We start from the raw sequence: 17614 nt of genomic DNA, 5'->3' as shown, positions 1-17614 counted from the left end.
ATGTCATTTTGTTTGTGACTCTAATAATCTTGATTCCTTAAAGAACAAGAATGGGTTGCAGAAAAACAGTAAGGCATCGACATAAAGACGTATAGCGGTTGCTCGATGTGACAGCGAGGAGTTTAGTAAACAAAATGAAAAAGAACACAAAAAAGGAAGAAACCAACAACCCTGCATGATGACACAGCCATTGCCTATTATTTGGCACAGCCTATAAAAAAAGCCTAAGTCACATAAGTACTTGTGTAAGTACGCGCATAACGAATTAGGTACTGCACGATGTACATTTTCATTGATTTAATCTGCATTAAAATACTCTTCTTTGCAATAAATACAACTTGCATTAAAATAAGTCCTTAGTTATCCAATGTTAATCATCTAGGCAAATGCATGCTTGATTAAATCGGTGATAAACATTTCTTTTAATTAATCTGCACCTCATCTAATATCAAACACATGAGCTCGGCTTAATCATCGCATGTCCTCTGTGGCGATGGAGACGAGCAGCCAAACGCAGCGCCCGTACCGGCGCCTCCGGGTAACCGACAGCCGTCACTCGCCATTTCAGCACCATGGAGAGCGATGCAATCAGCACACAGTCCACCGAGGGCATCAAATATTAACCACTCTGTGCTAGTGGAACAATTCATTTGTTTTCCTTTGATACTGTGATTCTCACAGGTGAAAAGTGCAAGCCGTTATGCAGACTAGTTAAGGCCTATTGTGTAACCCACTGAAATTTGAAACCACATTTTTTTTTCATTAATGTATATGTACTTCAGACTCATATCTTCCCCCTCATCTGCTTTCTTTCATACAGACAACAATTAGGCGTTGTGCACGTAGCCATTCCTATACAGGTGGGTGGGCCGCTGTTTTGGCCACTCAGGAAACCTGCGACGAGAACCGATCATCCGTTCATAACCCGCAATAGCCTGCAATGTGCTCCATGAATATGGGGGGGGGGGGGGGGGCGAATATGACAAAATGTTTCAAGGTGTGATATACACTGAACAGCTTCTTTTTAGTCATCTGCACTCTCCATCATTATACAATGTTACAAAAGCAAATACTGCTGAGTGCTGGGTGAAAGCAGCCTGTATAGTAAGATGCCAATCAAACTACTGGGCAGATGTAAATACAGACCTGGAGAACATGTACAGATCACTTAATGAAATAGCTCACCCATACTTGAAAATTTGTTGAAAAAGTACATACCTTCAGGCCAACCTAGATTTATTTATCAGAACAGATTTGGAGAAATGTAGCATTTAAGCATCTTTTGCTCCCCAACAGATCATCTGCTGTTAATGGGTTCCATCAGAATGAGTCAAACAGCTGATAAAAGCATCACAATAATCCACACAATGCCAGTCTATCAACTAACATCTTGTGGAGCAATAAAAAAAATCTATTACTGGGTTTTTTTTTTACCATTAAACATTCGCTTCTGGACATAATCCATAATAACACTTCCTCCAGTGGAAAAGTCTATCATGGAAATCCGCTCCCACCAAAAACAACCAGCAAATTTGCTCAGAACCATTTCCACTTGACTAGTGCATATTTCTCTCCTGATTCAGACAAGGCAACTTTAACTGGAGAAAGCAATGTCATGGAAAAAGAACACACATTTTAGCAAAGGAAACGATTTTAAGTTAAAATCTTGAGGATTTTGCTTTTTTTTTTTTTTTTACAAACACAGCTTTTCAATTTTTTGGAATGATGGTTTTGTTTTTAATTAGCTATTCACTCAGCACCCATTCACTCCATTGGAATCATTAGCGAAGAATTGATGTAATGCTACAATTCTCAAAATCATTTTGAAGAAATAAAACCATACAGAGTTAATTTTCATTTCTGTGCGAACTATTCCCTTAACTGGCAAATTAATTGAAAAAATTTAAATAAAAAACCCAACACAATATCAAAAGATAAACGTATTTCATTGCCCAGTTTCAATTGTCCAACAAACACAGCCAAGAACAGAATATAGACGAACACAGTTTTGCTTTAATAAATAAAAGGAAGAATCAAATTGCTCCCTAAAATTCCTTTATTTCTTATTAATTAAAATAACTTAAATAATGACCACAAAATACCCTATTGTTCATCCACAAACTTTTAAATATGGGTAAATTGTTTCTGCAAACACATCTTGTCCAAAGTTCATATCACTTTGTTAAGAGAGGATCTTTGGGAACTGAAGGCCCCATATAAATGTAACAATGGGCAACAACAGCCTACCAGAGAAGATTCCTCAACAGCTTTTTGATTGAGAGACCAGTAGAGCCAGAGAAAATTGCAGCTGTATGCTCATAAAAAGGGATTAATGTTCTTATTGAAAAGTATAACCAAACTACTTCATTTCAAAGATGAGACTGAACACCACTTTTGGCTCATATTTCATGATTAACCATCAGCCCCTTTGCTCGACCCTGACAGGCCTAAAGGCTTTAAGGACTCAATCATCACTGTCTGGGAAATATAGCCGTTCACACACACAAAAAAAATAATTTGGAAATAGGCCTTTTGAAAAGTGAAGTACAAAATAGAAATAAACAGACAAATTTAGTAAAAACTGGAAACAATTAAAATACCACCACACATAAAAAAAAAACAAAAAAACTAATAATCATGTCTAATGTTTAGACCACATTTTTAACTCCCCCTCTGTTATTCCTGATCCTGCATCGGTTTCACCACAAACACACACCGATCATATTCTGTGCAATGTACTATTCTTCATTAAACCCCTGAAAAAAAACTTACTGGGGTCAGTCCAACTACAACAGGACAGCATTACAGTAACTGTCCCATCACACCTGTAATCTAAATATATTATAAATTCTGTTCTGACATTAAACACCAAAATCCTGCTTATGGTCATAACTCTAGAGGCCACAAATGAACTGTAAAAAAAAAAAAAAATCTTACTACCGTTTTCATACTCCAACCAATTGTAAAACTTCTGAAACACTGATGAAAACCCCTTTCGTGAATGAAACCAAGAGAATTGTCACAAAGACAGTTCAAGTCCTGAGAACAAGTTGAAAGAGACAAGGGAACAAAAAGGAGATGAGTGATCTGGTAGGAGCATGACAAAATGAATGTTATCCTAAAAATGGTAAGACAGATTAAGGAGAAAAGGTGGTCTGCACACTTCAATATTTATATTATGTACACAAAAAGCACAGACTCATTCTTTTTTATAGCCGCCTCAGAGCTCGTTTTTTATCAGTTTTCTTCTTTGCAACTATATTAGTATTGCCACTGGAGCTGCTGTTACTTAAATTGTTGGTGGCAACCCCATTTGTTACCAAAGCAGCACCGACTACACGTTTGTTTGGGTCTCCTGCATGCTTTTTGGGTTGGGGTCCATCAGCAGGCTCTTGAGGGGCCCCTGATTTGCCTCCCATAGCATGGATCTCTGTTAGAAGGTGAGCACGGGATGCATACTCCTTATAGTCCTCCAAAAGTAACTTCCCAGCCTCTTCGTTCAAGGCTGACTCTGGGTTAGGATGGATCAGAAGGCACTTGATAGTCTGTGAAATAAAGTTTTAGAAGGATTGGGATTATAAATGTGAAATACATAATACAGTACAGAAAAAAAGGTACCATTTTGCAACTCAAGAATTATTATTATTTAAAAAAATAAATAAAATCTGATGGATGGAACTCTTATTTCCATGGCCACATCTAAAGTTTGGTCATAGGCAGGGGTGCACATAATTTTTTCAGCCTGGTTCTCAGAAGAGAATCTGGAGATTTGGTTTGGTCCTCACACTGCATATAGCGTGACCCATTAAATGCAACTATAAAGAAATTAATTAATAGTTATAATATTATTACACTTTATCTAGTTTTTTTTATTAAATATATTAATTTTTAATATATTAATATATATTAAATATAATATTATTAAAAATAAAAAGCAGTCCTAGTATTAAATACAAATGCATTTATTTTATAGTAAATAAACTTAAAAATAAAATGCTAATATTTACTACTACCGGTACTTTGTTGGTTTGCCTCTTTAAGAAGAATCACTTTATGCATTCCAAAATTTTAAGTCGCTTTGAAAAAAAAAAAAAAAAAAAAACCTTGCTTAGACTTATGCTTTCAGGTTGAAAATAAAACTTATATAGTACAGTTTGTGATCTAAAATGGTAATTGTGCATTAACAGCTGTCAACCATGTCGGTACGCAAATGCGCCATAAGAACATTTACATTACGCATTTTTTATTTTGGTCGCGCATGCGGACCACTTATGTGCACCCCTGGTCATAGTTGTACAATACAGGTACACTTGAAAGATACTTTTTTAAAAATACATACACCAGTCATGAGGTACAAGTTCTGTTGCAACTAGGCATGGGCCGGTGTGAGATTTTGACGGTTATGATAACCTTAAGCAAAATATCACTGTTTCATGGTATTGTTGTTACAGCTCTGAAATGTGTTTTCATTTTTAAATGAGTAAAAATTATATATATATATATATATATATATATATATATATATATATTATTTCCGACAGGACACAATATATTTTGTTTTTGAGCAACATACAGAACATTAGAAACAGTAGAATTAGTTTTTTTTCTTTGTTTATCCTAAAAATAATTTTTTTTTTTTAATTTTTAAATAAAGACGGACATCTTTATTTAACCTAAATCTGTAATTACAGTTATTTAATTTTAGTTATATAATTCATATACATATTTATATCATTTAGTTATATAATAATAAAATCACACATAATCTGAGTAATAACCAATATAAAGAAAAAAAACAATGTTCCGACAAGCTTTGTGAAACTATACCATGTGAACTTTTCAAAAGACCGTCAGCTTCCCTCAGAAATACGTTTATAATTTATAAACCCCCCAAATCAATATTGAGGATTTGCTTCCAATAGTTTGTGCATCATGAACAGCGAGTGATCTGCCTGCTACAGTATTTTTCTGTGCGTCCGTATTTAGCGTCTCTGGCCTGTTAACGGGTGTTAATAGACTTCATATCACAAAAATTACATTGTGCAAGTCCAGAACAGAGAGTTGCAATACGGCAAAAAATGGCCGGTTGCTGATCGCTTAAAAGGCCAGAGTATTTTTCGGCCATCTGCACACCGTTGGCAATTATGTTATTTTCGTCATCAAGAGGGCTCGTGCCACCCCAGTGTATTACGCATGTGAGCTCATCACGGATACGGCTGTGCACGAGACGAAAAGGAACGCTGAATGTGAAGTGTACCTGGGCCTGTAGTTCAGCCATCCGACACACACGTGACTGACCGCTCGCTCGCACCAACAGGAGGAGGAGGAGGGGTCAGTGTTACTCTCTAAACTGCACTCAGCCTGAGGGATTCCTACTCTTTCAGTCTTTGAGGAGAAATGGAAAACAGCGCATACCCCAGGAATGGTATAATGGAAAATTAATGGTTTTGAAACATTTTCAAAATCGCGTTATACCTTGAAACCGGTAATCGGCCCATGCCTAGTTGCAACCACATTTACTCCACGATAAAGCGCATGCGATATTCAATGCGCATTTACTGACAAGATGCCCATTAAATAGCGCATGCGCTTTATCGTGCAGCCCGAAGGAAAAAAAAAAAAAAAAAAAGTATAAGGGGGGAGTAGGGCATAGTGATCCATGACAATATATTGTTTTATACTCACACACACACACATACAAACACACAGACACATATATACAGTCGTGGCCAAAAGTTTTGAGAATTACATAAATATTAGTTTTCAAAACGTTTGCTGCTAAACTGCTTTTAGATCTTGGTTTCAGTTGTTTCTGTGATGTACTGAAATATAATTACAAGCACTTCATACGTTTCAAAGGCTTTTATCGACAATTACATGACATTTATGCAAAGAGTCAGTATTTGCAGTGTTGGCCCTTCTTTTTCAGGACCTCAATCAACTTCTGGGCCAAATCCTGACTGATAGCAACCCATTCTTTCATAATCACGTCTTGGAGTTTGTCAGAATTAGTGGGTTTTTGTTTGTCCACCCGCCTCTTGAGGATTGACCACAAGTTCTCAATGGGATTAAGATCTGGGGAGTTTCCAGGCCATGGACCCAAAATTTCAACATTCTGGTCCCCGAGCCACTTAGTTATCACTTTTGCCTTATGGCACGGTGCTCCATCGTTCTGGAAAATGCATTGTTCTTCACCAAACTGTTGTTGGATTGTTGGAAGAAGTTGCTGTTGGAGGGTGTTTTGGTACCATTCTTTATTCATGGCTGTGTTTTTGGGCAGAATTGTGAGTGAGCCCACTCCCTTGGATGAGAAGCAACCCCACACATGAATGGTGTCAGGATGCTTTACTGTTGGCATGACACAGGACTGATAGCCTGACAATCTCCAGCCTTGTGCTCGTCAACATTCTCACCCGAGTTAACAAGACGATTACTGAAATGATCTCAGCAGGACCTTTATTGACAGCAATGAAATGCAGTGAAAAGGTTTTTTTGGGATTAAGTTAATTTTCATGCAAAGAAGGACTATGCAATTCCTCTGATCACTCTTCATAACATTCTGGAGTATATGCAAATTGCTATAATAAAAACTTAAGCAGCAACTTTTCCAATATTTATGTAATTCTCAAAACTTTTGGCCACAACTGTACATATGCATATATACACAGTTACACACACATGTATGAATAGTTTGGTACCAAAATGCGATAAACTCCTTTTTTTGTTGCCAAAATCAGTATTATATCTGGTCGGTATTGAAAAGTAATTTTTTATTTTATGCAAAATGCGATATTTGCAGATTTATTAGGTCGTTTTCTCCCTTTTTTTCCAAACCATGACAAACACCAGTCTCCCTTTTTTGCAAAATGCGATCTATCTGCTAAACCAATCACAGCACACCATTCCACGCACAGTAGACAGTAATGGCGGCGCTCTGAATACACCAGGCATTATAGTTTCCCATGCACATCTCGTCAGTAAAGCTGCTTCTGTGATCAATAGCACCGGTAAATTATTCAGAAGTTATTCATTTAATACACAGAGCAGTAGATCACTGACAAACTGCACTATAATCGCATTCATTAGATTAATCACTTTCGATTATGAACGTGATATTGTGTAGCTTGTCATTTGTTAGTGTTTTTATTGATGCCATTTATGTTTTTGGTAATACAGCACATAGCACTTAATTAACTAAATGAATGTACATATACACAAGTTATATGTAAGGGAAATGTTATTTTGGAATTTCTGTCATCTAATGTGATATAATTGTTCATGACGAAATTTTATTTTACTGCTGTAATTAATTAATAGCATTATTAAGATGACCTGTTGAATTCATTTTGGAAGCGATGACTGATGGATGTATTTTTAGTCCAGTCCCTGTATACAAGATTAGTATTGACCAAGTTCAGAGGCTGTCATATTTGGATCAACTTACTATGTTGTGTATTTTCATCAGTATATATATATATATATATATATATATATATAGTATTTTTGTGGTTTCAAAATACATAATACTTTTTGCCATTCAACTTCTTTATTAGACTGCCGATTTCCTGCATTAACATGTATACAAAAATACTAAATCCAGAAATACTAAGATTAAATGTATTTAGATACAAAATAGTATTTCAAATACTGCCCATCCCTGCAGGAAATCAGCAGTCTAATAAGGAGATTGATACCTTATGTATTTTGAATTAAAAAAAACTCAGATTAAATGTTTAAATGAAAAATACATTCGATTTTTTTTCAAAGGTATTTAAATACAAAATAGTATTTTGTGTTTCAAATACTTGAAATACTACCCATCCCTGCATACATACACACACACACACATATATACACACACATATACATACACGTATATACATACACGTATACACACACACACACACACACATATACACACATATACATATACATATACACACATACATACGGTATATATATACACATACATATACACACATACATACACACATACATACATACATTAGGTTAAAAAAAAAAAATCAAGTAAACCCTTGGAGTAAGATGCTTCATTAGAATTGGCCAATTTTTATTTTTGTTGTCTTGTAGCAAATTGTTACTAGTATCATTTAAATCCTTACTGTAACTCATGGTGTTACAGTAGTTTCATCAATGAAATGCACATTTACATTTTTTCTCCGTTTAAAACCTATAGACTAACAATTAAAATCAGCGTTACTATGAAAACTAAAAAACTGAAATATGGTCAATTAAATATGATAGGACAGGCATATTAGCATACATAATAGAATGTTTGCCTTTGAGTTGATTATCTTTTACAGGGATTCTGCTTGGTAATGGTTATTCAATTACTCAACTAAAAACTGTTTTAAACAAAATAGGTCATTTAGTGTTTTACAGTAATGAAGAAAAAAAAAAAGTGTACAAATGTATATATATTTAGGGCGTTTTTACCTGCATTTAACTCTAGGTTTACCAGGAAGGTAAAAAAAAAAAAAAACTAAATACAAGTAAAAATACTACTTACAAGCAATACATGTCTCAGGCCCAGCTCTGCCTTCCAGTCTCTTTTCAGCACATTGACACAGATCTCACCCTTGTGCCCAACATTAGGATGGAAAATCTTTGTGAGGAAGTAACCTCTGGGAGGTGCAGCAGGAAAATCCTTCCCAAGGACCAAACGCATCCGGAATACCCCTCCCGCATACGGAGTTCCTTCTGTTGAGAAACAGGGGAAAAGGTTAATTGTTAACCTCGCTAAGGTCCTTTAAAATGAGAACTAATATGCATTGTTTACCTGGGCCCTCAATAGCAGTGTGCAGCTCTGTGATGTCCTCTTCACTGGGGTAGATCTTGATCCCCTCTGGAGGGTCTGCTGCCAAGGCGGAAACCTCTTTATACACAAGTCTCAACACTTGAGGCGGCAAGTTCTCCACGTTTGAATTCTACAAAAAAAATAAAAATAAAAAAAAAGGTCAACCACAAACAGCATTAATAGCTACAAAGTGACATTTGCTGGTGAATCTGCGCATGTTCATGACACAAAAAAAAACCCACTTTACTAAAAATCAATATATCTGTCTTGTTTCATGGCAGGTTTAGGAAAGCAATAATCCTGAAAATACACTTATTTTCAGCAACAAAGTTATTTAATACCAAGTACTTCAACGAATGGCACATGACTGCTAGTTCAAACATCAGAAGTACAATCTGTTCTATTAAGTCAAGACAGAAAAAAGGTACAAATCAGAGTTAAAACAGAACGAAAAAATGTAATCAACTAACGTTATATGTGAACAATAAAGTTTTAGTCGTAAATTAAGTTACAGCTTGTACCTTCTAATGATATAAAACCTAAACTGCTAAAAAGTAATGAGAAAAAAACAAAACATTTTTTATATTAATCTAACGTTTGAAGCACCATTCATCGGTTTTCAGATTAAACGTACCATTTCCAGCTGTGTGGGGTTTTATAATAGCCACTTGTCTTAAATCAGAAAACTTGGCTAACTGCTAACGTTACCCAACCGACCCGGTGATCCACAACGACACCGACGGAAACCACTGGAAACGGATCTAAAATTTGCAAATCAATCAAGACTGCAAAATATACCAAGAGGTTTAAAGAATTTACAAGTTATCAAAACAACTTTCTCACTGTAATGTCGGTGGGTTTGCTGTGGCTACCAAACCAGGCTAAGCTAACGACGGGCTTGCCGAGAAATGAAAATATCTAACTACTCTCCAGAGCTTTCCTTTGGGAAACTACTATCCGAGGTTGTTCTCAGATGAAACGTGCCGTATAAAAGTTTTAAAGTCCAACGTGTTGTCTGTTTCGTCTGATAAAGTTGGTTTGTTCGATAGCTAATTGCCACAGACTGTAGACTGTTACCAGCAAGCTCAGAGAATATACAACAAGGACACAGGAACAAAAATACAATTCGTCTAAGAAGCGGTTCGAAAGAGGAGTAACCAATCAGAGTCTGAGAAGCATTACACGTGCTCAACAATTAAATCCCTCTGGCCAATCAGAAGCTTGGGTTACGCTGACGTAGTATACCTTGGAAACCTCACGGACCAGAGAAAGTGGAGAATGCGAAAAATGCTCTTTGGTAATAGGTGCGTTTGAATAACTCATGCCCTCCCAAAGGCAGGACAATTGTTGTTTCAATTCATGATCCAATGAAAGACTTAGAAATCACACCAACATGGGGTTTAATCTTTTGTTGAATCATTTAGTGTCCCTTTGCTGTGTTCTTTATACAAATTAATAAGGTGTTTTTGTTCAACCTAAATCATTTGTAGCCTGTTACGATGAGCCAGCTTCTATGTTTAAAATAACTTGAGTTGTGAATCACATGGTCATAAATTCACAGCAACCATTTCCTGTGACTTAAAATCTGTGATAGGCTCGCCCCGAGCATTAGCCTCATAGGTTGTTTTGTTGCTCTTTTTTGTAAAGACCTCTATGCCAGTAAAATCTATAACGTCACCCCAGGGCCAAAAGAGTTTTGAGACCTTCTGAAGACCCCTGTTTATTATAGTAATCATTATTATTATTGTTTTTGATGTTGTTGTTGTTGCTGCTGCTGCTGCTACTGTTGTTTCAATTTCCGTGTTATGACTTGTTTTTGTTTACATTTATATTGGCAAAACATTTGCGGTCTTGCTGTGTAGAAAACATGAAAATAGTGCAAAGCAACATAAAAAAATGTTTTACTGACTTTTTGTATTTATCGTATTCGTTACAATATTTATTATTATTAATGATGATAACAATAATTAAATTATTATTTTATAAAACACATTGTAAAGAAAATAGCAATCTTATAAAATAAAATATAAAAAGTCATACATTCTTGATATTGATCGTTTACGTTATCAGTTAGTTGTAAGCTTTCGGATCCACCCCCTCCCCCAAACTCACTATATATGAGTTAAAACTAGTTGTTTTATCCCTTATAATCCGTCATTTAGGTCGTCATTACAGCTGATTTTATTGAGGCAAGCCCGCTGAGTCAATGAAAATACATTGTTTTCTGACATTGACTGAAATCAATCTGATAATAAAAGTGTTTGTTGTACCGCTTAACGACCGATTGAGGGCACTCCAACCCTTCGTTTTGTACTCATTTTTGCAGTATATATTTGTGACCCTAGAGCACAAAACCAGTCTCAAGTCGCTGGGATATATTTTTTAGCAATTGCCCTTGAAAAAAAAAACACCTGTCAAAAGTATCGATTTTTCTTTTATGCCAAAATTCATTATGGATATTAAGTAAAGACCGAGTTCCATGAAGATATTTTGGAAATTTCCTGCCGTAAATATATAAAAACTTAAGTGTTGATTAGTAATATGCATTGCTAAGAACTTCATCTGGACAACTTTAAAGGTGATTTTCTCAGTATTTAAATTTTTTTTGCTCCCTCAGATTTCAGATTTTTAGATAGATGTATCTCAGACAAATATTGTTCTATCCTAACAAACCATACATCAATGAAAAACTTATTTCTTCAACTTTCAGATGGTGTATAAGTCTCAATTTCGAGAAATTGACACTTCTGAGTAGTTTTGTGGTCCAGGTCACATTTTAGTTTAGTTTTGTAGTAAAAAGCTTGCAGTTTGTGTTCAGAATATCGCATAATCAGCATTTGAAAGTAAACTGGTTAAATTGTATGAAACAAAAAAAAAACAACAACAAAAAAAAAAAACATGTAAAGTAAGGCAAGTGTATAATAAAAGAAATTTTTTAACAACAACAATAATGATAATAATAAAACACTTTAAATAATTTTTTGCATTTATACAAAATATTATTACAGTACAGTGTACCGCCAAGAATCAAATTTTGGTCTCTATAGAACTTTCTAAAATGATAACATTTTGAATAATATCTGAATTTCCTGGGGGGTATTCCAGAAAGCAGGGGCCCGTTTCACAAAGGAGGTTAAGTGAAAACTCTGAGTATGTTTACCCTGAAATGAGGGAAACTCTAGGTTTTCTGTCAGGTTTTCTTCGATAAACCCAGAGTTTATTTCGGTCTCCTCCCTCTTTTTAAACACTTCATTAATGCACGCTGGAAAAATTATCTTCTTACTAAGTGTTTTTTTTTCATCTTTTTTTGCCCAAGTACAAATATAAAAAAGAATTACAAAATAAAGATTGATTTTCTATATAAGAAAATTATATAAGAAATTTTGTCTTGTTTCCTGGGGGGGGGGGTAATAAAAAACAGTGTGATAATAAAACAGTGTGGTAATAAAAATAATCTTAATGCAAATGGTAAACCTTATTCTGAGTGTCTATTACTAAGTGCAAATCTACTGTAGCTCCGCCCTCCATCGACACATAAGGTTAAATATGACATGTGAATAACGGCTTCAGTGGTGTAGGCACTAGGCAGTAATGTTTTTGGCACGGAAACTAGCTTGTAACGTGATTGATTGGGTTAGAGTCCGGCTTTTGCCGAGCTCATTCTTCTCACTTTTCCCATCACACGTCACATTAGAATTTATTTTCAATAAAAAAATAAATGCCTAACGAGTGTTTAATAATGATATAACTATTTATAATTGTAATAAATATAATCATTTACAATCTGTTATTATTGAATACTGTTAATGTATAACAATACTGAGGTGCAAATGTATCTGCCAGTATAAAGTATAACTAGCATCTAATTATTATTTACACTTAGCCTGTTGCAAAGAACTGCTACTTTTACATGGTAAATAGAATATATCACGATTTTCACTGTACATTTTTTTCTGTAAATAGCATCTAGAGCTACTTGCACTTAGCCTACTGTAAATAGGATCTATCGCTAAGAAAGTATGTTAATTCCACTTAGTGTAAATAGCCACTGCCGTATTTTTCTTACTCTATTGGCAGATCATTTGTAAAATTAGAAAAATACACTTAAAATATTATTATTAATATGATTATCTTATATTATATTTAATTATATATTTGCCCATGAGATACATAAAATGATTAGCTATTAATTAATTAATCTAATGTTCTGCCAGTTTTCACCAGTGATATTATAACACTGATAAGAATTACATTTGTATCGAGTCTGAAGTATGCAGATGGATTTTTGGCGGGAGCTGTTGCCATGGTGAATCGTAATATCAGTGCTCCATTGATACTGGCTTTTTATAGTAGTGGTGCACGCGCTTAACTCAGAGTCAGTCAATTTAGAGTTGATTAAACCAACTCATTTCAGCTGTTCTGTAACCGAAAACTCAGAGTTTCCCATCTCAGGTTAAGTCAACTCAGAGTTCAAGTTTAAACTCAGAGTTGGTTGAACCTCCTAAGTGAAACGGGCCCCAGGTTATGGGACATACCCGGGTATAAGTAAGCGGATAACCTCAAATTTCGGTTCCAAAAACGGAGGTAACTTTCAGGGTATGTTAGTAGTCATAGCAACTCACTCTCTGAACTTAACCTGCTCTGGAGAAGGTTATGTTCCAGGGTTAGTTCAATTCAGCGAGCCTTCAGTGGGCGTGTCAGATAGCACACAACATTATATAATATTACAATATGTAATATAGCCTATATATATATATATATATATATATATATATATATATATATATATATATACATGATGTGTTAATGAGGAAGCGCTAATTTAAGTAATAAATAAGGTAATATATTAGTTTAATATGATTATTTCTTTTATTGGCATATATAAGAGTTATCTATAAATTATGTATTAAGAGGTATGTATAAATTATAAAACACTATGACAAGGTAATGTTTAACTTATATATATTTATATATTTCATTTATTACATGTTATATCTCACACATGGAGTGGCATTTTCCATAATGTCTAAATTCTAAACCAAAATATATATCTGATATGACTTAATGTATAATTAGCATAAAACAAACAATATAATTCACATTCTCAAGGATTAAAGATTAAATGGGGAAAAAATGATTGCACAGCCACCAATGAGGTGGAGATATGCACTAAGCAAGTAAACAACTAATGAACAAAAGAAGAAGAAAGAAACAGCTTGTCACGCTTTTTCTTAGCGTCCGTTTCTATAGTGAATCGTCGATTCGTCGCTCTGTTGAGAATGTCTTAACCAGGAACATGCCCTGAGTTGAATGAACTTACTCCTGGACGCGTTTTTGGAACCACATACCTCGAGTAAGCAAGGTTTGGGGTTAATCAACCGAGAGTTCAGGGTAAGTTAACCCTGCTTTCTGGAATACCCCCCTGGTCCCTTCTGAAAGGCTACTGAATGAATCCACTTTTACACCAGTGTGTTTTGATCACTAGCGCCCCCTGTGGAGCTCACATGTGTACTGCTAGAGGACCGCAAGAGGCGTCTCCTCAACGAAACAACAACACAACTTCCGGCCGATACTCACAGACGAGAAACACACAGCGTTCTTCTCACAGATCCGTGTAGGTTTAGTTATAAACAGTGTGAGGAAACACTAAAGATTCGTGTCACGGTACGTCTAAGCAGCGTTTGTTTCTGACTGTGGAGAAATCAGCGCGACGCGGATTCTGTCTTCCAGAAGGTAGGATGATGATTTCGATGATGTATCAGTCATGGGCTGTTAGCTCGCGTGAACGCGGTTACATGATGTGCTCTTGGGCGTAACGTTAACGTTACTTAAATGTTAATCGACGGGCTGAATGTAACGTTACTTGTGATGGCAGGGTGAGTATGAGCGAGGGCGAGGTGTTTCATGAGAAACAGAGACTGGAGCTGTGCGCCATCCATGCCTTGAACAACGTGCTTCAAGAGAGAGTCTTCACCAAAGAGACGGCGGATGACATCTGCAAGAGGTGCGTCACTCACACACACACACACGTACATACGTGTATATGTATGTACAGGTCATCATTTGAGTCCCCTTTGTATTGTTGTATATTCTCAAATCCAACGATGTCTGATGTGTTTCTTTGCAGACTGGCCCCACAGTGTGTGATGAATCCACACCGCTCAGTGTTGGGCACGGGGAACTATGATGTCAATGTCATCATGGCAGCGTTGCAGAGTCGGGGGCTCGCTGCGGTTTGGTGGGACAAACGCCGGTGAGTGTGAGAGCAGCTCAGAGTCACTTTATAAATCATGTGATGATCATAACAGGTGAGTTCATTTTCCTTCATATCTCTCGTACGCTGTAGGTCCATACAGAATTTGTGCCTGGACAAAATTCAGGGCTTCATTTTGAATGTCCCATCAAGGGTGTCACTGGGATTTGTGTCTCTCCCGCTGAGACGCAGACACTGGCTGGCGGTACGGGACGTCAACGGACAGTTTTATAACCTAGACTCCAAATTAAAAGAGCCTGCCTGTATTGGCGGAGAAACAGAACTCAGGTAAAGCCTACTATTAATTACTTATTAAACAGTACAAACTAATTATTGCAAGAAAACATTAGTGCATAAAAATTACACTTTCCAGGTGTATACACAATGAAATGACCCACATATATCCAGAAGTCATTGATAATCAGCACAATGTTACCCAGACACAATTATAATGACGCAGAACAGGTAATTAAATCCGAACAAGAGCAGGACTAAAATGGCAGATGGTTGGTAATATCACAGGAAACAACAGACATACAGACAAGATGGATCAGCTGATCTTCTGGACCCCTTTTGCATTTGTATGTATTGTGGCGTTATCATATAAGACAGACAACACACTTCTCCCAAATCAGTACAGACTGAAAGAAATGATACACTGAGAATCTTTTTAACCTTCAGTAAAACTCACTAAAAGTAGTAAGCTTCAAAGTGACCTTGTATTGTTGTTATTCTTAACTAAAACTGAACTGAAATAGCTCTAATAAAATATAAATATTAGATTGAAAAAAACCTAAACTGAATGAAAATAATTAAAAAAAAAAAAAAGCATATGAATGACAAAAGCACATCAAATGACTTAAAATTCAAAAGAAAACTGAAAATATAAAAATAAAAGCAAAGTCAAAACATTAATGAAAACTATACCACTATATAATAATTACAAAATAATATTATTGTAAGAGTGTTTATTCAGTGAAAGATTTATCAGATTGATTAAATGATTACTTATGAGTTTGCCTTTTTACATAATTCATTACAATTCATAAAAAGTGTCTCATAAGAGTCTTTTTTTCGCTGTATGATTCTGAGTCACTAAAAGAAAGAGCCAGCTCATACGAATCATTTATTCATGAATCAGACTATACTAGTTTTACAAAAAAAAATGTAAGGTCCACTTAAAAAGTGATTTGTTCATAATTGCTAATAAAACCATGTTTTAACATAACCTTACTTTTTTCTAGACCCTGATAAATACAGATTAAACTTGCTTTACTAACATAAGCTAAACTGATTTTAACATGAGGAATCCAATAAAGCCAGACACTTGTGTGTCATTATTAGTGAATGAAACCCAATGAATCATGATCTTTGTTTTTATCGATTCTTCATCCTTCCTCCTCCCAGGTCATTTCTCACTGAGCAGCTTTCTCAGGATGTTGCAGAAATGCTCCTTGTCGTCCAAAAGGAAGTAGACGACGAAGGGACGTGGCTGAAAGCAGACGACACCAGGAAGTGATGAAACCGAACATTCTCTCTCTCCTTCTCTCTCAGTGTGGAGTGATGGCGGAGAAAGAGAGAAACACTGGAGCGCCGAGAAGCTTTATGGAGAGCAGCACTACAGGAAGATGCTCGCATTCATCCACACGAAGAGAAGTCCGAGAGAATGATCTAGTGTTGCCTCGTATGAAGGAGCTGTTTATCTGAAGTCACACTGGCTGTGCTTGTGGGAGACACTACTATAGCTGTGCCAGCCGCGTCACTCTCCTCTTTTCTGTCTTTCTCTCCTCTCAGGAACTACCATCTCTCACTTTATCTCTATCTATGCACTCCACTGCTGAAGTAGATCAAAGATTTGATGTGTCTTTGTTACAACTATGCACAGAAATGGTACTTTAGAGTTCAAGTATGTATGGCTCATTGCCTTTTAGACGTCAGTGTACATCTTACTATGCATAAACAAAGGAGATCAGAGATTGTAGCTCTATCTCATGCTCACGTCCTTTACTCTTTCAAGCTCTCTTGCAAACTGCCTCATTTACATCGACTCGGTGAAAACCACCAAATGGAGGGAAACTGAATAAATTTGAGTTGTTATTTATATGAATTTCTACTTGGACTATTTTTGCTCACGTGGTGCTCGTGGAAGAGCTGTTTGAAATTTTCTTTATGACTACAAATGGTGTTGTGTTTTTGTCTGATTACTAATGTTTGTTGAGTTAATGTGCTGTTGTCAGAGCTGGATTTTAATATCTCATAAAGGATATTAAATCAAGTCACGGTATCAGTCAATTGAATTTGTGAAAAGGATCATGTTAAATGCAGAGCAGGGTCTGATGACTTTGGGTGAGTATGCCACAAAAAGTGTGCAAAGTTAATTAAATAAAAATAAATGTGGGATTTAATTAAATTTTTTTTTTAAATATATATATATATATATATTACTTCCTAGGCCTAATTATGAGCCAAGTGCCCCAGTGGACTCTACACACTGCACTATAGTTGTCAGATATCTATTGTGGTTAAATTTGTGCCAAAAAAAT

At 35.8% G+C, this 17614-nt stretch overlaps 2 protein-coding genes across 2 annotated transcripts; one reads left to right on the top strand and one right to left on the bottom strand.

Moving 5' to 3' along the window:
• Positions 1 to 3151: 3151 nt before the first annotated feature.
• Positions 3152 to 9876, bottom strand: LOC132158237 (ubiquitin-conjugating enzyme E2 S). The gene is made up of 5 exons (XM_059567565.1): positions 9662 to 9876; positions 9453 to 9579; positions 8801 to 8948; positions 8531 to 8721; positions 3152 to 3545 (listed from the first exon to the last, which is right to left on the bottom strand). Exons 2-5 carry the CDS (start codon positions 9453 to 9455, stop codon positions 3210 to 3212), a joined length of 678 nt encoding a protein of 225 aa, XP_059423548.1. The 5' UTR covers positions 9456 to 9579; positions 9662 to 9876; the 3' UTR covers positions 3152 to 3209.
• Positions 9877 to 14325: 4449 nt separating this feature from the next.
• Positions 14326 to 17477, top strand: LOC132158236 (josephin-2-like). Its single transcript, XM_059567564.1, has 5 exons — positions 14326 to 14551; positions 14694 to 14822; positions 14946 to 15071; positions 15165 to 15359; positions 16479 to 17477. Exons 2-5 carry the CDS (start codon positions 14701 to 14703, stop codon positions 16588 to 16590), a joined length of 555 nt encoding a protein of 184 aa, XP_059423547.1. The 5' UTR covers positions 14326 to 14551; positions 14694 to 14700; the 3' UTR covers positions 16591 to 17477.
• Positions 17478 to 17614: the final 137 nt, after the last annotated feature.

This window comes from Carassius carassius, chromosome 15, assembly GCF_963082965.1.
Source record: "Carassius carassius chromosome 15, fCarCar2.1, whole genome shotgun sequence".
NCBI classification, from domain to species: Eukaryota; Metazoa; Chordata; class Actinopteri; order Cypriniformes; family Cyprinidae; genus Carassius; species Carassius carassius.
This window is presented reverse-complemented; position numbering and strand designations above follow the sequence as displayed.

What these genes read in the sequence shown, in the direction of transcription:
- LOC132158236 (XM_059567564.1), top strand. Translation starts at nt 14,701, where the DNA reads ATGAGCGAGGGCGAGGTGTTTCATGAGAAACAGAGACTGGAGCTGTGC. An exon ending in GCGGATGACATCTGCAAGAG is followed by an intron (nt 14,823 to 14,945) that starts GTGCGTCACTCA and finishes GTTTCTTTGCAG; the next exon opens with ACTGGCCCCACAGTGTGTGA. An exon ending in GTTTGGTGGGACAAACGCCG is followed by an intron (nt 15,072 to 15,164) that starts GTGAGTGTGAGA and finishes CGTACGCTGTAG; the next exon opens with GTCCATACAGAATTTGTGCC.
- LOC132158237 (XM_059567565.1), bottom strand. An exon ending in CACTGCTATTGAGGGCCCAG is followed by an intron (nt 8,722 to 8,800) that starts GTAAACAATGCA and finishes GTTTCTCAACAG; the next exon opens with AAGGAACTCCGTATGCGGGA. An exon ending in GCCTGAGACATGTATTGCTT is followed by an intron (nt 3,546 to 8,530) that starts GTAAGTAGTATT and finishes TTTATTTCACAG; the next exon opens with ACTATCAAGTGCCTTCTGAT.